General features: G+C 38.9%; 1 protein-coding gene across 5 annotated transcripts in view; it reads right to left on the bottom strand.

The window, feature by feature from the left end:
- The window catches only part of tsnare1 (T-SNARE Domain Containing 1), a 220,753-nt gene that overhangs the window by 176,211 nt on the left and 17,554 nt on the right, over nucleotides 1–26,988 (bottom strand). For all 5 annotated transcript variants that reach the window (XM_042422708.1, XM_042422706.1, XM_042422707.1 and 2 more), the window contains exon 3: nucleotides 9,876–9,997. In XM_042422708.1, the coding sequence (XP_042278642.1) occupies nucleotides 9,876–9,960 (85 nt within the window). In that variant the 5' untranslated portion in view covers nucleotides 9,961–9,997. The remainder of the gene's footprint in view (nucleotides 1–9,875; nucleotides 9,998–26,988) is intronic.

The following is a 26,988-nucleotide window of genomic DNA, read 5'->3' on the forward strand; positions in this document are numbered from 1 at the left end:
GTTTGCACTTTCAACAGACTCTTTGTTTACTGCTCATGCAGTAAGTTACATTCCACTGCACTTCCATGAGTGTGGTTAGATTCATTTTGCATAGAAAAAAAACATTTTCTACATATAAAACATGTAGAAAATGTGGAGACTTTGGGCCTTTGTTAGATGTTACAATCAAAAGTTAAAATTATATAACTTGTTTTGAGTATTTTCCAAGTGAATGGCTGCTTGAGGATGTTTTCATTTTCCAGATACTTTCCACACTTCCATGAGATTACTGAGTGATTAAAAGAACGCTGTCTTGTCATTGTCAGTAAAACAACTGCAGTCTACCTTACACAGTTTCACAATGCATCACAGATTGGCCTTGTACCTTATGGTATCAGCAACTACAGAGCTATTTGGAGATAAGGTGCATAAGCCAAAGTCAAGCCAAAGTCAACAAAAGAGCTCATATGAGGATTCAGGGTCACAGAGGGCTGGACTAGAGATCAATGGCGTCTCAGTTGGTCCATTAATCCATGCGTGGCTCTATAACACATGGCCTACTTTGGCCACTTAATGCCCATCAGCAGTGCATGGAGCTGGAGGAACAAGTGCTCATCACAGCCCTGTCACACCCAGTTCACCCTCTAGCCTCATTTGAGCTTAATAAGCAGGGCTATGTCTCCAGAGAGCTCATCACAGGGAACTAACAATGTGGACACATCCATGGGTCAGGTCTAACACCCCGCACTCTGTTGTCTGCTGCAGACAACCAGGTGTGACTGTGATAGTGGATGTGGGAGGGATGGAATGCTGTTGTGAAGCAATGACAAGGATTACAGCTTTCCTGCCATCAGGTTTTACTGTCCTCACAAGGAAGTCAAATATAGCATGTATACATACAACAATGTCCAATTGACAACTCATGCTCAATCTAGAGCTGAAATGATTAGTTGACTGATGGATTAGTCTATCAACAGAAAACATAATTGACAATTTTTTTGATAATTGATAATTGTCATTTTTCAATCAAAAATAGTGAAATCATGCTACACATTCTCAGGTTCCAGCTTCTCAAATGGCAGGGTTTTCTGCTTCTCTTTGTCATATGTTATTACCTCTGGGTTTTGGAGTTTTGGTCAGACAATACAAGTAATTTGAAGATGTAACCTCTACAAAGTTGTGATCTGCATTTTTTCATAAATTGTTTAGACAATTGATAGACAAAACAATTCATCAATTAACCAAAGAAATAATCTGCTGATTCATTGATAATAAACAAAAAATGCCTAATCGTCAGTCCAATCTTCACCATACATCTCTTATCTATTGGCAAGTCTGTAAAGCAATAGGCATAGCAATTGCTCTGTGAGGCTAACATCAGCATGCTTACATTTACTGATTGGCACTAAACAAAAATACTGTGATAGAGCCATGCAACCAGTATGGCTACAACAGTGTGAAATTCTACTTTGTGCTAACCTCATCCGATTAACCAAAGAAAGTTGCCTTTCTGGGTAGACTTTTTATTAATCAATCAATCAATCAATTTTTATTTATATGGTGCCAAATCACAACAAAAGTCATCTCAGGGCACTTTTCACATAGAACAGGTCAAGACTGTACTCTTTAATTTACAGAGACCCAACAATTCCCCCATGAACAAGCACTTGGCAACAGCGGTAAGGAAAAACTCCCCTTTAATGGGTTGAAACCTCAAGCAGAACCCAACTCTTGGTGGGCAGCCATCTGCTTTGACCGGTTGGATTGAGAATCAATGTCGTTCAGCAGCTAGTGCCATTTTATTTTGGTTATACCATTTTAGTCATTTGGTTTAAAAAGTAGGGGCGGAGTACAAAAGGTTGAGCTTAACTTTCTCCAAAGATGTAAGGATTCAAGACTATCCTCTAGCAGCCATAGGGATTATGACTCTTGTCTGGCAGAAACAGTGTGATGTCAGTATAGAGACTTAAACACAGGACACCATTGTTGGTTTCTGATTTCCTACCAACAGTCAACATTGGTTTCTTTTAATCATAACCACTATCACTCCCAACCAAGTGGTTATTATTGAAACCATGATAACAAAGGTTGATTAACAAAGTAGTAATTTTAACCTAAACTATGATCTTTCCTTAACTCTAAAAAAGTTGTTTTTGTGCCCAAAACGTAAATCTTTATTGTATACACAAAAGTTACAAGTTAACTCTCACCCTGTAGACATACATCCTCACAACTCACTGTTGAAAGTCAACACATTTCACAGCTGAAGTAAACGGTGAATTGGGAGGGACTTTGGTGATTTGAACTCAATCACTTTTAACAACTTTCTTTAAACTGAAACAAACTACATAATGGTAATACTATCATACTGTGACCGCTAGTGCAAACTGTCAAGCTTAAAATAGTGTTTTGCCGCACCCTTTCATTTTCCATGCAGCATTTATTATGAACAACATATGGCGTGTCAATATGTGTTGATATTAAAACCATGTTGTCCTGTCATCTCGAATGAGACACTCGGTTGTGTTGGAAGTGACACGCTGCCTCTCAGAGTGCAGGGTGAAGGGTTGAGAGCTTTTGCCGGGAGAGGGAGGAGAGAGATTAGCCTAAACGACAGCTCTATTAGAGACTTAACCTGGGCTTTGATCATTTCCTGAGCTCCCCTTCAGATCAGCTCGAGCAACAGACAGCAAATCTGACAGGCTCCTGCTCTAACACCCCCCACCCTCCTCCTCCTCCCTCACAATCACCACCACCACCACTCATATCCCTCATAATGTACCCAGGCTTCACTGTGATCAAAGACCCCCTTTCTGGTGACTGAGACTCCCATCTGTCTGCCCACAATAGAGAAGACTCAGAGAGAGAGGCTGACTGTCAGACTGAGTGAAAGGTAGTATTTCATGGCACACATTTGAGTACAATATATGGGAGTCCAGAGGCAAAAAGCATATGTGATGTTTGGTTTTTTCTCTGTCACATCCTCCCTCCCTCCTTTACTATGTATCTGACTTGCAGCATAATGACTTGTGCCAGCTACTCCCTTCGAGTGTCAAATGTGATTGCTATAAACATACATTCTGTATACATAGTACAATACAAATAACATAGTTTTACATAGTTAACAGCCACATTGATTATCCAGCATGTGTGAGTACCTAGTACGAGTGAGAAAAAAATAGACTTAATTCTACCCAGAAAACACAAGAACAATAATGACTTAAGTAGGACTGATTCTGATGATAAAGCCAAAGGGCCATCTTAGATAACTTTGTGTAAAGGCCTGGTCACACCTGCAAATTCAATTCATTCCAATGGAATCACAGTGATCAGTGGATCCACTCACTGCTGTGAAGTAAATCTGAGCAAATATTTCACATCCAGTTCAACTTTGGGGAACTTTTACCTGCAAATTTGCACCGTTGACAAATAGTAAGTCCTCTTGACAGAGCTGACCTTTGAGGGGACAGAGAACGGGTGCGTCCAAAGTTGAAAAATAAACTGTAACAATTCAATTTTATTTAACATTCTTTAACCAGACTAAAAGCTACTTAACAAAATAACAATGGTATACAGACAGTTATGAGACAGGAGGCAATCTTACAAATATGTCTTTTGAATCAACAGTGTGAATTGTCCCATTGGTGACTGGGTTAGCTAATTTACCAACTGACTGTTAGCAAGCCCATTAGCTAAAGAGAGCTTTACTTTCCCTCTTTAATAACTTTTTATAGAACAAAATGCCAGGGGGAAGTGAACAAAAATAGAGGGAAAGTAGAGAGACTCTCCAGGAGCTACTGACTGACTAGCGCTAGCCCGGCTGGGCCAGCTGGTGAGTTGGCAGTTAGCTTGCCAGCTGCCGCAGTTCACCAACTAGCCCTGGGAATAGTCACAAGTTCTTACATTACAACCAGCCACCAGACTTTAACACTGCAGTCATAAGGCTACTTCATTAACAATGACTGTCTGTTTTATAATGTTTTCCTCTCATTGTAAAGGCTGCTAAGCGCAGGGTTGGCGGTTCGACCCCCGGCTCTTCCTTGCCACAGTGTGTGAGTGTGTGTGAAAGAGTGAATGAGAGGCAAAAATTGTAAAGCGCTTTGTTAGTAGAAAAGCACTATATACAGTAAGTGCAGTCCATTTACCATCCATCCTCTGGTTATAAAAGGGCAATAAGCTATTAGCTGGCAGCTTTGTGCAGTTATGTTACAGATAAATTTATGCTACAGCATCCAGACAACAATTTATTTTTGTCCATCCAAGGGGGCTGGCCAGTGGCTATCCATTGTTAGGAATTGATCCACTGCATACTTTTTAACATTATGTCTAATCTCTGAGCTTGGGGAAGTCATTCCAAGTCAAAAGTGAAGTCACAAGTCATTGGTGTTAAAGTCAAAGTCAAGCTGCAAGTCATTCTTGATTTTGTCACACAAGGCTAAAGTCACAAGAGTCCACATCTGTCTACTGTATATGTTGATTTCAGCTCATTTATCTCACCGCTCCCAGGTCATATCAATGCATACAAAATTGACGGACTAGGACTCAAAAAAGGACTTTTCTCTCTGTTGATTTCTGTTTCACTGAGACCTGGCTGTGTGAGTCTACCCGAACAGCGTGTTGCAACTGGATGGATTCCAACTCCACAGAGCGGACTGCGAGGAAGACCAAAGGAGAATGTTTTCACATCAACGATGGATGGTGCAACAATGTCCTGATACTGTTAAAATGCTCTTGACATAGAATCATTTTTCATAAACTGTAAACTGTTTCACTCCTGAGAGAATTCAGTTCATTCATTCCCGTGGGAGTGTATGTCCCACCACACACATGCGTGTGTGCAGCACAAACACAACTCGCCGAACAAATTACTGAAATAGAAAAAAACTTTCCAGACTCCATGGTTATTGTTTTAGGTGACTTTAACAATGCCAAACTGAGCCGTGAGCAGACAGCATGTTACCTGTCCCACCAAGGAACAGAGTACACTCAACCACTGCTACACAACTACTAAGAACTCATATTGCTCTACTACCTGTGCAGCACTGGGTCTCTCTAATCACTATTTAATTCACCTAATCCTGACCTACAGGTAGAATCTCAAATGTGCCAAGCCTGTGGTGAGAACTGTGAAAAGATGGACAAGTGAAGGAATGAATATAATGAGTGAGTGAATACAGACACTGTATCATCTCATGTCAGTTTCTGTGAGGATATCTGCATCCCCACCAGGACCTAGGTCAAGTGCAACAACAACAAGCCATGGTTTACTGCAGAGCTCAGACAGCTCTGTTGAGCCAAGGATGAGGCCTACAGGGGCAGAGATAAGGACCTCTAAAGGTAGGCCAAGTACAAGCTGAAGAAACGAATTAGAGCAGCCAAGGAGGAGCACGCTGAGCAGCACATTAACACAGTTGACCACCAAATCCTCCTCTCACACTCACTGAGCTTGGTATCTCAGGATCCACCCTCCACTGGTTCATGTCCTACCTCTCAGGGAGATATTTTAGAGTATCTTGTAGGGGAGAAGTGTCCAAACCGCATGGCTTATCCACAGGGGTTCCTCAAGAGTCAGTGCTTGGTCCCCTTCTTTCACAATATACACCACCTCACTTGACACAATCATCCCCGCCCATGGTTTCTCATACTCATTGCTATGCTGACGATACCTAGCTCTTCCCGTTGTTCTCACCAAAAGACCACACAGTCTGAACTCGGATCTCTTCATGCCTTGCCAATATATTGGCATGGATGAAAGAATGCCACCCTCAACTCAACCTCTTTAAGACTGTGCTCCTTGTCATCCAAGCCAGTCCCTCTATACAACAAAATCAGCATCCAGATCAAATCAACCCAACTCATGCCCACAAAGTCTGCCCAAAACTTGGGTGTCATGATCGATGACCAACTTATCTCTAAGGTTCACGTGGCCACAATTGCTCGGTCATGTCAATTTTCCCAGTACAACATCAGGAAGATCAGACCCTACTTGTCTGAGCATGCAGCACAACTCCTGGTACCAGCTCTTGTAATATCACGCATTGACTACTGCAACTCCTTACTGGCAGGTCTCTCCACATGTACATTCAAACTTCTACAGATGATCCAGAATGCAGCGGCATGGCTTGTCTTCAACTAGCCCAAAACAGCATATGTCATCCCACTGTTCATATCCCTCCACTGGCTCCCAGTTGCTGCCCTCATCAAATTCAAAACCCTGACACTCGCTTACAAAATAGCAATCTAAACGGCTCCTGCCTACATGAACTCCCTCATTCAGGTCTACGCTTCCTCACTCTCATTATGCTCTGCCAATGAAAGGAGCCTGGTACCACCACCACAACAGGGCCCTAAGTCGCTAGCTAGACTCTTCTCTTCTGTAGTTCCCCAGTGGTGAAATGAGTTAAAGACCCAGCTCTTTCATGAACAGCTCTGCACTTGATGGACTGAAGGAAGAGAAAAAACAAAAACAAAAACAACAACACAGTGTTTCCCCAATATTCATTCAGCAGTGGTGCATGGCCACTGCAAAATTATGAGCGCCAATGCTAAAATTTCAGACGATCATTGATATCAACGGGCTACTAATAATTTTCACTCGCACGGTGTGCGAGCACAATAACACCCTGCGTTATCGTGGAATACTACTACTACTTTACCACTACTATTATTATTACTTTACTCTTGTTCTATTTTTATTCTTCTATGTTGCATTTGCTCCCACAAATGCAACATAGACACATTCTTTATATTTGTATGCTTGCATTAGTTAATAAGACAGATGCTGATTGAATGGGCTATATTATGCTGACATATAATATCCAAACGAAGAATCATAAAGACGCATACTTGGCTAATCAACAGATTCTGATTCTGATGCAGGGGATGGATCTATTAGCCTGTGTTTGTATCTGATACTACCACAAGGAGTCACCATTGTTAGTTATGACAATGGCTATGGTTCTATGACTTTGTTTTGGAGTATTTCTGGCTCTAGTGTAAAATGAATTCCCATAATGCAGCATTAACCAATAATGGAAATAATTTAAGTACATGCTACTTGAACATTCTACTTTATAATTTTACTCCACCACATTTCAGAGGCACATGTTCTTCCTCCATTAGATCTATCTTACAATTACATTTACTACTTACTTTAAAGAGTTACATTTTACTTGAAAACCTATAATCAATTTATAAAATATGATCCATTGTCACATATTAAAGTTCTCAACAATAATATAGTAGTTTGCGTTATCCTTTACTTAAGTAAATATTCTAATGTCAAACTTCTACTTGTAATGCAGTATTTCTATAGTGCAATATTGTTACTTAAGTAAAACATATAATGCCTCTTCCACCACTGGAATTAAATATCAGGTGAAAATTCTAAAATTATTATATGAGATATGCAGAATGTATATTTCATTTAAGGCCTTACATATTATGGCATCTTGCAAAGGCCCACAGTATATGTTTGAACAGTCAGAAACACTGTTCCCATTCTTTTTCATTGAATATTTGGCTCTAAAAAAGACACAGTGGTCTATTATATGATTGCTAGACACCCTTTGAAATTGTCTCGAATGCATTTGGTGAATTACTTTGTGTATTTTGAGGTGTGTGTCATTTCGGCCGATGATGTCACAAATTTTTGAACACAAAAATACAATTTAGAATTTCTCTGTTTCTCTTCAATGCACATGGATATTTCAGAGTTGTACAAATGGCTTTTTTTCCTGCCCACAACATGACACATTAGTTCCTTGTCCTCACCATCTATTCATCTTTTACTCTGTGTCTGCTGAGTCTCTCTCCATCTGTCTATCTTTCTCTCTCTAAAACACACACACACACACACACACACACACACACACACACACACACACACACACACACACACACACACACACACACACACACACACACACACACACACACACCTCCAGTCTGGCTTAGAACATGTTTTGCCTCAGGGGCTCAGTCTTGCTCCTACCCCATTACAAGGCTAATGAAAGCAGTGAGAGGATCAAATCCAATGAAGCTGCTATTCACACTGCTTAACCCTTATAAAAGCCTGTGACCTTTATACAAGTGCACACACGCACACAGACACACACACACACAGATGACTGGTGCACATAGGTAAATATACATATAAAAAAACTGTCACAATGATTATGAACTGGAAGAGGGTGGACAAAGAAGTAATGTACAAGCCACTGTATCTATATGTATAATTTACTCATGTACATGTAGTGTTGATTGTTTGAATTATTCATTTCTTTATGAATAATAACTCTGTTGTGAGCACTGGAACACCTGACTGACTGACTGATTACCTGTTTATAAGTAGGAAAGTGTGTGACTACTAAAATTCATGCAAACTTTCATAAAGTCACAACGTGACTTGCAACTGATATTAATAACACATGCTTTGGGATAAGTGCTGCTGCTTTTTTCACTCTTGGGAGTTGAAGATATGAAGCTTCTGCAAAACTTCAGTATAGAAGGTATTTACACTGTCGTTTTCTTTATTTTTCTTACAGTTGAGTAATAATTTTACTTTCCTGCACTCACTGTCGTCAGTCTTGATCCATAAATTCTCTTGTTTAAATATTTATTCAACATCACCAAATCTGTGTGATCTGAAATCTGTGTGCCACACACAGAGAAAATAGAATCAATACTGAAACTGTCGCAGCGAGATGTCAGTGTAGGGAATGACCAATGTGTTTACTCCTATCAACACTGTCTCCTAAAATGAAAAAAATACAGTCATGTACATACACAAGTTATTTGCAAAAGCATATACATTTTGTAAGACAATTAATGCCATTGGGATTACATTTTTTTCAACATAACAAAGGAACATTTATATTGAACGAATCATCAATCTGCTCTCTGCCAATGCAAAATATTCAAACTGACCGTATAGTATTTGCGAAACATTTTCTCTGATTGTATTTCATTTGCTTTCCTTCAATCCATTTCTTACAACTACTCAACAACTATGAGTGCTATGGAATTTTGTACAGACATTCATATTCCGATCATTCCTATTGACAGGTGATCCCCTGACTTTTCCCTCTAGCACCACCATGAGGTTTACATTTGTGGTTCTGAGTGAAATATTAAATTAGACAAACAGATTGCCATGAAATTTTGTGCACATATTCATGTCCTCCTCAGGGTGAATTGTAACAACTTTGGTGATCCTCTGACTTTTCATTTAGTTTTAACTTAACTTTTCTACCTCGACATCAATTGCATGGATTGCTTTGATTTTTGGTAAACACAGTCATGCTCCCCAGGGGATGAACTGTAATAACCTAGATTTCCAGATTTTTCATCTAGTGCTATCATCTGGTCAAAATTTAATTTTGTCCAATACTTTACTTCATGACCGAATACCTGCACAAGTAATGACATTCTCATGAGCCTCAGCTGTACTTTGTGTTGTGTTCATTCAGACAGAACTGAACTACTTGCTACTTGGTCCGTGCAAATATATTGTGCATAAATTTGGACTTGGTGGAAATATCTCCATTTTACATAAATATACATAAAGATGCACTAATACATTTTTTTGGGGGAGGGGGGGTTGCTCCCCCTCCTTGTAAACCACACCTAATTTTCTTCTTTCCAAACAGAAAGAGGGTATCATTACAGTGTAGATGTCATCACTAAAGGTGGATGCCATGTAATGTCATATATTTTGTAGAGGATGGTAGAGGAGAATTATCTTGGCAACGTTTTTATTTGTTTATGATGATTATGCTAATGCCTTAAATCTAATGTAATCATTTATTGGTGTTAAATTCTATAGGTAGAATATTTTAAAGGAAAGCATAAAAATATATTTTCATGAAATCATAAAGAAATCTGTTTGTCTTTACCTACTGGCTGGTAGCCCTGCCTCGTAGGACCTCCAAATGGGTTACGACTGCCAAAGGAGCCTCCGTCAATGGACCCGTAAGACATTCTGCCTGATGGTTGGTGGTGTGTCAGCTGCAGGTGCCTGGGGAAGGAACAATAACTAGAATAAAACAAGGAAACACAATTTATTTCCACTTTGCCCTGCCAATCTAAAAATGAATGCGCTCACAGTACTGACAGTAAGTGAAGGAAAAAAAAAACATGATTTCTATAATGTCTTTGTAGATGTAAGCCCTGCACAGATGGCTTTACTAGAGGAGAGCTAGTAATGGAAGTTTTAGCTCCTCTGAGTTCAGTCCCATGTGGATCAATGCTTTGATTATAACTGAGCATGTTTTCCTTACAGGATTGTTGCCTACTAAGCAAATAACCTGCTTGTCTCCAATCATGGATTGTAGAAAAACATTTACAGAGTAGCTTTGACATCACCCATAGTTTTCAAAAGGGACATTCTGAAGCCTAGATTATGGTGTACTACCAGCTGCCATCTTTGTGAGCTAATGGAGCCAGTAAATCCTAATTTGGTCAAACAGGAAAAACCCAGATGGAGCTAAAGAGGGATAACCAAGCAGCAGCTACTACAACCTACTGTGATATGCTGAAACAAGCAAGCTAACCTAATGCTAATCTAGTGGAATTTTTTTATATTGTATCTTACAGGTTATTTTTGACACCCACCTTAATAATTGTGAATTACGTTTATGGTTTTAACATAGACTCAAATGACTTTAACTGACTTTGACTGAGTTTAATGTAAAAAAGGTCACTCACAGTACTGAAATCAGAGAGTCAACTGTGTAGATCTATAGGTGGGTCTTTTAAGCCCCTTTTTACTGATTGCTTTAGTTTTATGATGCACACATTTATGGCTGGTACGGTATGGCTGGAGTGTGAGGAGTGCTATAATGTTAGCTATAACACTTTGATATACTGGTATATTCAAAGAGTGATCCACAGATTTAGCATTGCACTCCTTTACTATCGTTGGACTCACAATGGAATGGTTTTTTTTTGTTTTGTTTTGTTTTTTTAATTATCAAAATGGATACAGAAGAACCAAAGACATTTGTCTCCCTGGTGCCTACATTACCCACAAAGCAACTTGAACGCTGGCAGTTTGGTCAGAGATTGGGGTGTTTTATGCCAGTAACGGCTTATGTAGCCTGAAGCTGCTAGCCTCCAGCAGAGGTCTGGTAACCTCGATTCTTTCTAACTCCACATCCTCAGATTTTTGTCACTTTCAACCCCCCGGCCCCAACCAATGCTGACTGAAGTGACATCACTTGAGGCAATTAATCCATTTTCACAAAAGGCTTTATACAGTACAACTTTTTTTTTTTTTTTCTTTCTCATATGCAGTAGTACTCCCCGACACCTGTAAACACACTTTGATGCAGAAAATTGGTGGAGTTGCTTTAAGGCTGGTTGCTTGCGTGTTTTTTTTTGTTTTATGTTTGTTTTGTTTTGTTTTTGTCTTTCTGCTCTTGATAAGTAAAAAAAAAAACGTAACGTTGCTTCAAGGTAGCTCCACAGTGGTTTGAGATATTTGCCATGATGGGGGCCACAACAATCGTCAAAAAATTGAGTCATATGTCAATTCTTAATAGTGAACTATAAATTAATTTAAGTATGTTGTAAATCACATATACTCATTTAACAAAGAAGTGTTAGCTTGGTGCTACTAACTTATGATGAACTATTGGAGCCCCCTTATTGCTCAACTTACACTTGTTTTTAGTGTGGGACCACCTGAGCCAACAGCCAACCTGGCACACATGGATGATATCGGACAATCTACCAATCACATGCTGCCATGACATTTACATTGTAGTCTTCCTTCAGGACAAACAGTAAATTTAAGCCTATAACTTGACAGGAACAGGAAATGTTGTTCTATCCAATAGTGTGGTGCACTTTTAACTCTCATAATTGTAAATGATGGAGCATGACTTTGCCAGCATAACACATAGTGAAGATATCAATAATAATGTCAGAGCCTTACTATCTAACGTATACTTGTATTCCTGTGAGGCCTATGTTATGTACTGTCAATGTTGGAATGATTCAAGGCATCAAGAATGCAGTAACCACTGCATAATTCAGAGTCAGCTTCTTTAGGTTGTTGACCCACTATCCACTTACGTGAGGAAAGGCAAGGAGGATACAGAGTACTCATCTGAGTACCGCCGAAAAGGTCAAATCATCATGTGAACATGTGTTTCACCCGCGGCCAGAGACACACAGATGACACTCAAATCAACAAAATCTTTCTCAGCGCTTCAGCATCTCCATCAAAGGTCAGAATTTGATACTGGTCAAGTGGCCAATGCTCTTTCCCCACCGTGAAAGACAAGCATTCAGACAAGCAGGGGAATGTGATTACACTCCAGAGTCATTGTGCAGCCTATTGTTGTGATGAAGCCAGTGAATCTGGGCTATAGGACCGGCGTTATGGGTATGAAGCGGGACAGAAGAGCAGCCAGAGAGATTCAGCGTCCGCACATTACAGCGAGACAGATTCACTGGGCCACGAGAACGTTTAATCCGATTAATTTTCATAGAGAAGGGAGATTAATTACTTTTGGCAGTCCATAAACAGTCTTCACTCTGCTTGATTTCAAGCCCAGTGACTGCGCCTCACATCCCTCTGAAGTGTGGACACGCACCACCTCTATCTGCATATGGGATGCACACTCATGGATGCACATTCACGTCTGCACACACACACACATTTGGATAACCTTACTCTTGCACAATGTGTGGAATTATAAATGCCCCAGCTTGTTCACTTAGTCACTCATACAAGTGAAAACTGAGGTCATTAGAGTGATGCTGAACATAGAGAAAAAACATTAGGTATTACTGCTGCGCCGTTACTCGTGGACATGATGACATCGTCTTTAGTGATGTCATCAGAGCTTGGCCTGTCCTCTGGACAAAAGGAGGATAAATGCACCAAAATTCCCACATGCTTCATTTTTGCTCAATTCCAAGTCTAAGGCAAAATTGAATTTGTCTATATGTGATACATAATCTTTTAATCCAGGCATGTAGGAACTAAGAATTTATCATTTTGTGTTAAGTGTTCTGTGATGTTAATGTGCAATTCACATGTATATATCTGTATTATACATCTGCATAATATTCAGTCTAATACACTTTATACTAAATACACTATTATGGCTGCAACTAAAGGTTATTTTCATTACTATTTTTGTTTAATCAACAATGAATAGTGTAGTCTATAAATGAAATAATGAAAAATTCCTATAACATAGTGTGACATCTTCATATACCTTGTTTTTTCCCCACCGAAAGTCAAAAAATAAAAAATAAAAAAAATCACAATTTACACTGGTATAAAACAGAAAAGCAGCACATATTCACATAATGTTTTTATGTTTTGTGAAAGTGCTTTATAATCCCACAGCTGATGGGACACAAGATGGCATGAAACTTAAATTCAAATCAAATTTGTTTCATTTTATACAAATAAAAAGGTGCACAGATATCCTGTCAAAACATGCGTATGTCGGTGCAGCGTCTGAGCGCTTCTACCTCGCACAGGAATCTGTTTTTCATGTCATCTGTTTCTGTTTGGCCTAAAGCTCACTTTCATGCAATTTATCGTGGAGGTGCTGAGAGCTGCTGAAAGTGTAGATATCTTCAAAGGTGAATTAAAAGCTTCCTCTTTATCCTGGCGTTTAATTAGAATGTTTTAATGGCATTATTTGATTTTTGATTATTTATTTTATTGTATCCGTATTTAAAATGTTTTATGTATTGTATTTTAATTGTTTTGGTAATTCACTTTCATCTTTTCTATTTTCCATGATTCTGTTGTATTGTTTATGTTTGTACTGTCTTATTATCAGCTTGTCTTTCCTCTGTAAAGCACTTTGAATAACACTGACCTGTATAAAAGATGTTATACTAAGAGTTAGAATAAAGGCAGATTGGTATTCAGAGATGGTCTTCTGCTAAAGTAGGCTAATGGAAGGAGAAGATTATTTGCAGTCTAAAGCCTATGATTTATCTGATGACTTCTGAGTTTGTATTTATTTTTAATTAGGTGTTTATGACCTGTGTTTTGTTACCTCATCAGCTATTTCTATGTTTATGACGCTTCTGTGTTGTATTAACAAGTAAGACATACAGTACTGTATGTCAACTCTTTTGCTTGTTTTTTCTTTCGTTCATTTATGGACAGACCACATACCACTAAAACAAAACAGACTGCATCACATGCAAATTCATTAATACATCTATTTAAATCCATTTTTACTCATACATTATTTAATTTTCACAAATCCCTGTGAAAGAAAAAAGTATTGCAGTAATGATAAGATAGTAGGTTTTCACATGAAGATTAGAAACCATTGAGATTATAAGCATATTATTAAGTCATGCACAACTGTAAATTTGTAGAAATGAGTGGATGGGGCCCAAATATCTTGAAACATTTCCACAATTGTGCTTCTCTAGTGTCTAGTTCTCTAGAGGTAGGAATTGTGATAAATGATCAAAGGAATATCCGAGAAGATGAACAGATTTTGTAGCACTAATAGGCTAAATATAGTCTAGTCTATAACAATAACAATTAGATGACACAAATAATATATAAAACAGCACCTAAATGACCTTTAAAATAATAAAATAATGCTTATAATATTTAGAAGGACACACATCCATCACAATAGAAAAGTAAATAGCCCTTCGTCACAACTTTGAAATGTAAGAATCCTGCCTTTTACCTGTTAACTTCTATTTGGAAAAAAAATATGTTTCCCTAAAGTAATATGTGTCTTTTGAAGCAATTTTACAGCACACACAAAAAAAAAAATACACAAATATTTCTGGACGGTGAAAGGTTTTTCCAGCCCTTGAAATGCCATTTTGAATGGAGAATGTCCTGGCTTATAGAGAAAAATAGGTCCTTACACTGGTAAACAGAGTAGACGTGAGGCAGAGCAGTGTGCACCCCTGTGTGACACTGCAGGACACAGAAGGATGGTAAATACAAGCCTGGCAGGGCAGAGTGACTGGATCCACAGCTACTCACCACCCCCACTGGTTTTCATTCAGTCCCCCACTCCTTTCACAGCTGTCATTATCAGCAACACAAGGCTTAGCTTAGCCAGAGCAGGCAACTGAGCAGAAATAAGCCTACACCCTGAACACAAATGCTGCATTTATCACAAACAAGCAAGGGCCAACCTGAGGCGGGACTGTGTGTGAGTGTGTGTGTGAGTGTGTGTGTGTGTGTGTGTGTGTGTGTGAGAGTGTGTGTGAGTGTGTGTGTGTGGGAGGGTTCAACTGATAGATTTTTTTGAAGACTGGTATCAATATTTCAAGACGAAAGTGACCAGTAATGTTTTTGTTATATAATAATTATATATTAAACCATTTTTTCATCAAATTTCTCATCCAAGTATGAAGTATTTCCTTCAGTCTTGATTATGTGGGAACATCTTACTTTGAATTCTCCTCACTTTTTAGGGAATATATATATATATAAACTATAATGACCCCACATTGTTCTAAATACCAGCTGCATCAGATGACATTACATCATTTGACACGTGTCAGTTGATGAGCAAAGCACTTACATCTTACATGTCATACTGACAAGAGACATGATAAAGGTACAGCTGGGACGAGCTGATCCTGGAAACCTATGTGAGGAAATTGCTGCTTTTCTGGAGATATGATGCACGTCAAAGACACCGCTGGTGTTCAGACGTGTGTTGAAAACAATGGGTGCAGGTGTGCAGTTGGGCCAATAAGCATGAATGGACTTTGACTGAGTGACAAATGAGAGCTGGCCTTCCCAGGAGACACAGCGTCATCTACTGTGGTGCACAACTGACTGAGCGTTAACCTTCAACAGCAAGCTGTCAGAACCTTTACAACAGTCACCATTTGGGAGGACGCATTGTGTTGTTTACTGTTGTGCTCAAGTTGGAAAGTGAAAGCTGGTTAGCCTAGCTTGCTAATGTTACCAATGATTTCCACCAGCTGTTACTCTTTGATCATGTTATTTCAACACTTGCTTGTCTCTCTGTTATGGGTCCAAATGTGGTGACTGATGACCAGACAGGTATAACAGGTTAACAGAGTACAGAGTATAAGGGTGCAGAAATAACTGACTAGACTTGAACGAGCATCATCACAATCCCAGTGCATTAACCTACTACCATATTATTTGAATTTGTTATAATAATAATACTATTATATTATTCATTTGTGTTCTAAAAAGTTCCTCTTACACTGTTACACAGCCATATCGCACCAAGAAATAAGAGTGCCAACAATATCAGTCGGTAACAAAACTTCACACTCAGTGGAGGACATCATAATTAGGGTGTTGAATGTATTGATTTCTTAACAAAAACTGTTTTTTTAAATTCTAGTTTGACTTGAAAAGTCACCATGGGTTTGTAAAACTCTCCATTCAAACTCAGACTGTTTCATTTATTACAAGGTCAACAGCAACTTCAATAACCATATTGCTGGCGTATGTTTTAGTTTGTTTTTGTGTTATAAATTACTTATACATTGCATAAACATTACATTGTTGCTTTGCAAAGCATACTTTAGGTTTTGCATTGATTTGTTACCCTCCAGCCAGTCTTCAGTTTATATGCATTTCATTACACTATTAAAAATGAACTCACGGGTGTCTTCATTTCCTAATAATTTGCAAGAAAGGAAATAGTATTTTGGTATTTTCCAAGAGGTTTCCTACAGAGAACTGAGCAATCAAGGCCCAATTACAGTGGAAAAAAGAACAGTTGGCACAGTTAATAAGTACCCCTGATTTATTTCAGTTTCTAAGAAAGCCCTGAAATTATACTTAGAAAATGGATGGGGTCATGTCGTGTCAAGTTTATCCAATTATGAGTTCAGAATTTCAAAGTTCTCTCCAGAGAAATATTTTAGTAATTAACAGCATCCTATGAACTTCCCTAACCTGATCTCTTCCACTTTCTATAATCTGATGTTTTTTTCTTAGAAACCTTTCACCAGTTTTGTTATGATAAGTACACAATTACAAGGATCTTTGCAGAAAATGTCCCACTAACCCAAAATTACTAGACATTATTATAAAGCTGAGGAGCCCAGAATGAACTGCATTCCCAAATGTTGCTATTCTGCACCCAGTAATGCAAGAGCAATGTTCACTGTGACAGATTACCTTTTTCAACTTTCATTCTGCTGCAAGTCAATTTTTCAGAATAAAGCTTGCCAATGTTTCTTGAAATCAAAATAAGGTGATCAATACCACCATATATCTATTATGTAATATATATAAAGGCTGTAAACAGTTGGAAGCAGATAGTCTGGCTCTGTCCAAAGCTAATAAACCCTGCCTACCAGCACCTCTATACCTCACTAATTACCACTTTGTATCTTGTCTATTTAATGTTGAAAAACAGAAAGTAAAGTGACTTGCTGGAGTCTTGTCATTGCCGTGGCAACCAGGGAAGACTCCGTGTGTGTGTGTACCATGTATCAACATTTCAAACCAAGCTGAAGTACTTCTTCTTCTGCTTATTCAAAAGGATGACAGCATGATGAAATGAAATTTTAAAACAAAGGAGTGACCCAAGGCCTGTTTTATTGAAGACACATTAATGTGCATAGCCTGAAATCAAGTCACTGAGACATGACGACCATTTCCGTTGTGATGTTGTTTCTTTAAGACAGGACTGACCCTAATCAGCTACGCTCCTTTTGACCAATCTGCTCACTCTGACATCCAAGACATCCTGATTCCCAACTCTGATGGAAGCTCCCTGTCTAATTATCTCACACACACAACTTGATTAAGTGACTCTATCAGGTCAATGGATATATATGTGTTAGATATGATTCATTTACCAACCCAGATATGTCTATTGGAATTATTCCATATTCCACAGCGTGCAGTAATGGTTCTCATTTAACCCTAATGTTTGTCTATATCCTCAGGCAGGCAGGACAGCTCTGTGACAGTGGTGTGGAGAAACAGAAATAGACACAAAATTAAACAACTTTTGTCAAGATAAAGAAACCGCCAATCAGAGAAAAGCATTGCTTACCCTAAATACATATGAAACTCAAACAAACCCTGCATGGTCTATTGACAGGGTAGCATTTTAAAGCTATAATATGTAACTATTCTGCATTGAAACATCTAAACGACTCAACCTATGTTATATATTTTGTTGAATTTTGTACTATGGAATCAAATGATGGTCATAAATATTTTGAGCTTGTGAAATGGTTTGTGAATGTATAACAAAGTTTTGCAGCTGTAGAAATATTTTGTGTATGTGTGATTACAGTGAGTACAGGATTTTTTTCAACAGTGAGGTTTCACAAAGCCATAAGTTACAACTCATAAAACTTTTTTGAAGTATGCCTTAATAGAAAGAACATTCTGTTTGTTTGTTTTGGTTTTAAGGCTCAGCAGACAAAGCAGAAAGAAGATACAGATTAGCTGGTGAACATAAAGAGCCAGATATTTTTTCAGGAGCTGGTGGAGACTAAAACGGAGCTAAAAAAAAAAAAACAACCTGTAAACTTTCGTTGGCATCTGCTGGATGTATAAATAAGCAACTGTTTGCCAGACCAATTTCAAAGTTGATAACATGTCGATATTGTGTATACAGCTTGTTTCCACTGCCCTCAAGCATCCAAAATCAGTTAATGCAGGCTTAACTTACATATATTTTTTTAATTTATGTTTATAAAAGAAAGCAAATTGACTGTTCATTTTGGTTCACCTTTAGAACTTGTAACATTCGTATCTTATGTGAGCAGCAACTTCCCCAAATGGTCCTTTCTTATACAGGCAAAAAATGACAAAATCAATTCAAAAATCAAAATGTCAATAAAAAAAATCTGACTTTACTGTGGGCAAACATTAAAATGCATTGTCAAGCAATATCTAGAATCCAGTCTTAATTGTTTGTGTAGTTTGTTCGTGTTCTAAATACAGCATAAAAATAATTTACCACAATTCAGTTATTTCAAGAATCATTCACTTTGAGATTTCCCCATGTCTCCACGACTCACAGCTATTATTTTGCATTCTGTGTCAGTTTGTCCTGGTACTTTAGCCCCTTCTTTGATTACATATTGTATTTTTTAAGTCCAAAAATGTAAAAAGTTGACTCCATATACACACATACACCAGTATCCTACAGCCAAGGCAGATTAGGCCCCGAAATACCCTGAATGCAGTTCACTGTGGTGTTGATTCCAAAGCCCTATAGCTACATTTATGCCTGTTTGTAATTTGAGATTAAAGTGAAAGGATGTTTTGCCGATACCACGAAGAGAACCCAGTTATTGCTGGTTTGATTGCAAGCTTTTTGATGTGCAACTCGGAGATACAGATATGCAGCCACATGGCAGATTTGTATAACAGGATCAAAGGAAAGGATGAAAATCAAAAGACAGTGTGTTTTGAGGCTCTACCCTCAACAGTAACCTCTTCAGAAAAGAATAGAAAGATGAACTTAAAACCAGTCTCTCTCTCTGTCTCTCTCTCTCTCTCTCTCCAGTGGGAAAGTGGCTCTACCTCATCCCCTCTCTTTATTGTCACCTCTTCAGCTGACACAGCCAAACTTAAGGATTGCTTATGTGTATTTACTAAAGCCTCCTCCCTCGTCCCCAGTCTGATCTCAGGCCATTCCATCAGCACTGCCTCCCTTTGAAAACAACCTTCAGCCCAGGGAGGAAGACAGGAAAAAAACACCTCTGGGCAGTGAAATTGCCTTGTCACACAAAAAAAGAGTCATTATTGAGATAAATCACCCCATTCTATTCCATAACTAAACTCTGCCTCAGCTTACCTTCCACTGGCACCTGCCATCCAGGCTGAGCCATCACATGCACTCTCCAGACTGGAGCTTTGTCTGCCAGGAGGATTTAATACTGCCTCTGTTTGGTTTGGTTTGGTTTGACAATGTGATATACATGAAAAAAAGTTTCATGATGAGGAGAAGCCCAAAGTTAAAACACTGACTGTTTAAACAAGACAGTAAAGCATGCTGCGGATATCAGTGTCTATATGTTGCACTGCCAAAGACCTCCCAAGATGCTCACTGAAAGCTTTTTGTATGCACAGAGGCAGAAATATGAATGAGATTTATAAAACCATGCTTCTGTGTGGTTCCATTTCATAAATGTCATTGTCATTATGAATTTGAGCACACATGCGCAATCCTGATTTCCACTCCCACTGTAAGGCTGAGCGGCTGCGGCTCAGGTGGTAAAGCGGGTCGTCCACTAATCAGAAGATCGGCGGTTTGATTCCCTGCTCCTCCAATCCACATATCAAAGTGTCTTTGGGCAAAATACTGAACCCCAAATATCTCCTGATGGCTGTGTGAATGATTAGATTCCCTCTGATGGGCAGGTTGGGACCTCACATGGTAGCCCTGCCATCAGTGTATGAATGTGTGTGAATGGGTGAATGTGACTCATAGTGTAAAAGTGCTTTGAGCGGACGGATGACTAGAAAGGCGGCTATACAAGTACAGTCCATTTACAAGATGGAAGAAGGTATAATTTTAGCTGTGTTGCATCATTCAAATGTATGCAACCCTAATCCGCTAGAGACATGGACCATGGTCTGCAGTCAGTCTTGAGACAGGAGTTGATGGTACAAATATGTATGTTAGCTGGAATTAACAGTATTCATTTAGTGTCCCAGCCCTGTATCCAAGGGATTACATCAATTTTGAAAGATTTGCACCTTATGATGGCAGTGCCAACGTTTAGTGCCAATGTAGGGAGTAGTGTGTCCTTTTCGTCACAAAATGGAAAGTTAGGGTGTAGAGGTTGGGGTTGTAGATGGCCGTGTATTGTGTCTGACTTTCACGCAAGACACGCAAGGTTTCTATCCAAACACACTGGATATTAACATCCTTAATCACTGTCTGTCCATAACCTTAACCAAGTGGTTTAGTTACCTAACCCTTGCCATAATTCAACAATATTTATTTGCCAAAACCACAATCTTTCCCTAATGTTAACCTGTGAGAATCAAACTAAAATCTGCAAGTGGACGTAAAAAACGTCAATGAATGTAATCCGAGGTTTTGTAGAAAGGTAAACATAGATGTTCTTGTCTGGCGATAGTAAAGGTGGGAGTAAGTCACACATGTTCAAGTCACAAGCAAGTCCCAAGTTACTGTGGTGAGAATCAAGTAAGTCAATTCGAGTCCCTTTGAGCTGCGGACCTTGTGTGATGCCCACAAAAGTGTGATCATATTTTGGTAAATGGAATTGTTTGATTTTAGTGTGTCTGAAAGAGGATATGTATTTTGTTTGTGTACTGTTTTTCCTTTTCTTAAAAAAACATAAGCATAATCTAGTTTGAGTAAGAATAATGGGCCTGCTATAGCAGTTTTGTGACAATAGGTGGCAGTGTTAGACCGTGGTTCGCCACAGTGACTGTAGTAAGACACGTGCACGGCTGCCTTCTCCTCACAACTGTGGACGATTCAACAGTGACAAGCCACGTCTCTCTGTCTCACGTTTCTGTCCTGTATTTCAGGTTAGTAATGTGTCAAAAACTCACAGAAATTACTGAAGTTTGTCAGCTAATGCTAAGAGATAATTTCAGTTTAAGTATGCGAGCGAAACCAGCAGTAAAAGTTGTTGTTTGGTTTGATTTTACGAAAGTAGCACCTCCGAGAATAACAACAATGGCGCCAGGCGCACACACGTCTTTCTGCTAGTAAACACGCTAACCCTAAAATGTTAGTTTTGGCCACACGTCTCCACTATTTAGTTCATTTTACATACTGGTTGACTCCATATGTTATTTGTAATGTTTAAGATGCATAATAATTTTAAAATGTGTTAAAAAACAGTGTTGAGAAGAGTTTGAGTGTATGGATTTGATGTTCAGACATTCAGTTATTAGTACTGTTGTCTCTAAGCCCACCATATACTTGGTAGTATTTGTGTGTCCATGCATTTCAGGTGCAACTATAGTCAAAACTTATTTGGAAGTATGAATGTAGAGATATGAAAGTATTTCAGAGACAAGATGTGTTTGTATAGAGTTTGACATTTCATTTTTGTTCATGTTGTATGAACACAGAAAATATGTCTAGCGAGATAATGAATGTCCAGTAATAGTAAAGACTGGTTAAATGGAAAAAATGGGCAATGCACAGTATACAGTGAATGATATGTAAATAAACACAACTGTGGATGATTCAACAGCGACAAGCCACGTCTCTCTGTCTCACGTTTCTGTCCTGTATTTCAGGATATATATAACTGCTTATGGGTGCTGCAGCCCAGTACCTGTAACACTTGCAGACCACAACATAGGGATGAACTTCATGGAGGAGCAACAACCAGTGCAAGCGGTGCTCTCACTGTTTGGTATTTGCCTGACCTTGAAACTCTCATTGCACATCTGTGTGGTACTTTGGTGACCAGCGCAGAGTGCACGGTGTACGTGTGGGAGGAGAAACACGGACAGGTGGAACTGACCATTCATAGCAAACTGAATCTGAGTGGCAGTGAGGATTTTGTTGAGAGTACCTATTTTCTCTTGACTGGACCTTACAATTCAGCTGGTAGCCAAATAAATAATGAGCTGAGCATGAATGAAGCAGCTGATGCCAGTCAGCTTCTGAAAGCACAACTTCAGTGCTCTGTGCTCTTCAGTGGCCCAACTGTAAATTGAACCATACTACACACAACCTACACACTACCTACACAACTAAAGGTCAGCCTAACAGCGCCTTCACACATAGTAGAGATGGGACAGGATGGCATTCATTGTCATTTGAACCTCACAAACATGCTGCCACCACCCACCACACTCAAAGACTCAATAGACACCCAGCAGGGCAATGTGCAGAATTTATGAAAGCGCTAACCAATTGTGCTTGCTTTGATTCTTCAGTGAAACACATATACTGTATAGTTGTTTTTTTATTCCACTCAACTACATAAATTAATTGATTGTCAGTTCAAACAACAATAACTTAAACAGGCGTCCGGGACTTGAAGAAGAAAAACTGTGAAAAACAATTTTCCCATGGTAATTCTGTTATAAAAGCTGAGTCAAATTCACATCACTGCTATCATTCACTGATGTTTTTAACAAATATGCAGCTAATGTTGTGTCAGCACTTAATGTATCCGACTTGTCAGAACGCATCAGCATGTTTCCTAGTGATTATAAACAATGTAACCACTGCCTCTCCAGAGCAAACTGGCTAATGGTACCATACAGTAAGAACGTGTAGCAGTTATCAGCCTGACACTTTCTTTATCTTCCTCACCCTGCAGTACGCTTCATGTCATCACACAGGCAAGATCTTGTGATCTACTACAGCCCTTTTTTCTTCTTCAATAGCATGTGCGGATTGGCGGGGATAAAGTAAACGGTTGGAGGGATGGTTTTGATGGAACACAAAGGATGTGTTATCTATGTTTGTTTTCCGTCACAGTTTTTGGCCTTAGGAAGGCAAACACTGGTGGCAGTCTGGCTCGATACATAAAAGTGTGTGAGGAGGGTGGCTGCTTTCATTAGCTCACACATGTTGATGGAGCTTCTACGAGGCTTTGTTACCCATGATATATTGATTGTGTATGGATTGCAGCCCAGGTGTTAATTTATGTACACTATCATCCCATCAACACCACAGTAATTTATTCATAAACAACCACATCTATTTTATCACACAAATACCGACACAGTCTGTATCTCTGGAATGTCAATTTGGCAGCAACTCCAACATGTGGGCAGAATGAAACGCTGTTAAGCTCATACAGCAGTGTCCTCTGTTTAGAGGACTGTCTAGACATGATGAATTAAGAGATAGCAAGTACAGCACTCTGACAGTTAAGGGACTAGAGGGGGCTGCTTGCCTACTGGGTGAGGCCAGGGTCTTCGTGCTCTACCTATCACACCCGAGCTCTCTCCACTCTCTAATTGGAACAACCTCTTTAATTGGGTTTGGAAACCATGGAGACGGCTGCTCCGTCTGGGAGCTAACAAGCTGAAAGAGGCACCTTCAACAGAGGAGATGATGCTGAGTGAGGTGGCCTTGCTTTTGTAGTGACTGAGATGTCTCGGCCACATGGAAGAACTGAAGCAGATGTGACTGACAGGGAAGATTTGCATTGCTGCCAAAAAAACTTAAGAATTAAGAAGAAGAATGCAGTATATTGGGCGGGCTTTTATGTTTGAGTGTAAAACATCAGTGCCCACACGTAAGACACTGTTGTATTATTAGGTCTCATGAGAGTGTCAGGTAGGATGTGTTTGCCAAAAAAGATCAAATAATTCCCTGTAATAAAACCAAAGTTTAAATCCAATATTTCCACAGACTGCCCTCTGCTGCTCTCTTCATCTCTGCTTTGCTAACACTGGCTGGTTGGTGCAGTCTGTAGAAATTTTGGATTTAAATGCTGGTTTCACTCCAGGTAAGTGTTTTATTATTCTGGGCAAACAGTGGACATCTGTGACTGATGTAGCCAGTAACATAACAATTATTTTCTTTCATAATTGATTATTTGTTCAGTTTATAAAATGTCAGAAAATAGTGAACATATTCAACTGGTGCCAGTAAAGGTTGAGTGCTGAGTTGACTCAGCTCTAAAGTACTACCTTGTGTAGTGGGGTCAATAGGGGTCCAAAAGCAAATTTTGCTCTGGGGCCCAGTAGGAGGTTAATCTAGCTATGACACAGATATATTAGTATATGTGTTTTGTTTTGTTTTTTAACATATTATGCAGAGTTGATTTTATTTCTCCTAATGTGTATCGTAGTGGTAGTTTTGAGAATAACTGCAATTCAGAAGATACTGGCTTAAAGAGGGAGTATATTATGGGATGTGTTTGCATGTTTAACAGCTGACTGGATCAGCCATGATGTTTGCTTGTCCCTCCTCTCCCTTCCCTTTCTGTGATGAAACTGTCATTTTCTGGTTACAGTAACTTGCCAAGACACTAGTGAGCTATAAATCCAAACTCCATGCTAAACATGAGTTGAGATTCCTGTAAGTGATGTCTTTTTACTCTCTGTGGTTGGAATAGTCTGGATAGTTTGTAGTGCGATGGCCATCTAGGCTAACTAGCCAACATTTGAGTTTCAACATGGAAAACGTCCATGTGTCCACTGTTCCTACCAAGGTCAGACTTTTTACAGAAGTGCATCACCTGTCTTTCAGCTTGCTGATTGCCAGAATCCAGCACCAGTACATCCACTGCATCCACTACACATGCAACTACACATGGGACAACATTTTCAGCCTTTACATTGGCTCTAAAAGAACCAATATTGTTTAAAGGAAAGAAGAAATTACACCTTGTTCAAAAAGAGAAAGGTGATGAAAAAAGAAAATATTCAATTTCTCTGACAGTCCTATGATTGCTATAGGCACTTGAAGCACAGACTTGTCTGGAACAATGAAAGACTAAAGAAATATCATTTTAAAGAAATCACAAAGTCACATTTTAACATCCTATGTAAGAAAACAAGTTCCTTCCTCACATCTGGAGGATGTCTAAATGTTTCACTCACAGTAACGGGGAACGTAATGAAATATAAATAATCTCAGGAAAACATGGGTGCAAAGCAAATGAAATTTGCATAGCATGACTGTATGCCTCTCTGCCACTGATCATTTCTGGATCAGAAAAACAAACAAACCAATGTTGTCTGCAAGGAAGACAGATGATTGTTGTACGGATGCTCATTTTCTGTCACTATCAACATTAATTATTATCTTTAACTACCGTTGTTTGTCTGATAACCGGATCTAGGATTAAGGAGGAAGTGCCCAACATGCACTACAGGTGAAATAAAAAAACAAAACAAAAAAAACATGACTTAGCATCAAGGATGTAAACCAAAAATATATCAGATTAATTAGAGACAGTGTGAAATATGGTCATCATTGTTCACTTACAAAAGATGCAAACATGTTCTCCGACCTTAACAACTCGGCAATATCCTTCAGCTTTCTTCAGCAGGATGGTGAACCTTTAGTGGAGAATTTTAATCTCAATATACGTATTCCCGAGGACAAGACTGAACTTGTGCACTCAACAAAATAAGACAGGATAACATTGTCTGTCCATCACACTATCCTCAAGAATTCCATCCTTATTGGACAATTAAGCACCTCACGATTTATATCCAGTCCCAACATCCAATGCTAATATAGGAAGTAGTGTCCTTTTATTTAGTGTTAGCAGGGGACATATACTCGGTGTTCTTCCTTATATTAATCGTAGCTATAATTGCTATCTTACCCTAACTTAACTATATTTTATTTCCAATAACCACAATCTTGCCATAAGCACCGGATACAGTGGAATGCCAGAATTGTAAAAATGTCAACATTGTACATAAAACAAGTTGTCAATGAACCCTATTCATGGTTTTGCCAAATCGTCCAACATCCACATCTTTGTCTGGTGATATGATTGGTTTGTTGGTGCCTTCCTGTTACATGTGATCTTCTCAAAAGTGATTAATACTCAATGACAGTTTTCTGGTCTGCTAACTCTACTGTTAAGGTTTGTTTATGTTAGGGCAGCTAAAACGTCATAGGGAAAGATGGTGGACAAGACACAAAAAAAAAGACAAAATGAACAGTGATCTCCATTGTCAATATTGGATGCTTTGTATACCCAACCATCCACCCAACCATTCTCCTTAAGAGGTTATGGGGTGCTACAACAACATCACACTACTCCAACTTTTGCTTCTGAGAGAGAACTGTTCATACAATCACAGGATGTCGCTTGTCAGAATAACATAAAGGTAGGTTGTGTTAAATGTTTGACCAAACAAAAAATGCTGCCGTTTGTCTTATGAGGACAGTCTCAATATATAGCCTAAAGAATTATTCTGGTTATTTCAACTTGGGAACACAGACCCAGTTGTAGTATGTATAGGAGTGCACTTACATTTACATGCATGTGTATTTATATATTTTTTTTTTCTTGTGGCATTTTTTCCTTTATTTGAGAGTGACAGCCAAGATATAGACAGGTAGGGAAAGAGAAGGGTATGACATGCAACAAAGGTCTGTG

The sequence above is a fragment of the Thunnus maccoyii genome, chromosome 10, assembly GCF_910596095.1.
Source record: "Thunnus maccoyii chromosome 10, fThuMac1.1, whole genome shotgun sequence".
Taxonomy (NCBI): Eukaryota; Metazoa; Chordata; class Actinopteri; order Scombriformes; family Scombridae; genus Thunnus; species Thunnus maccoyii.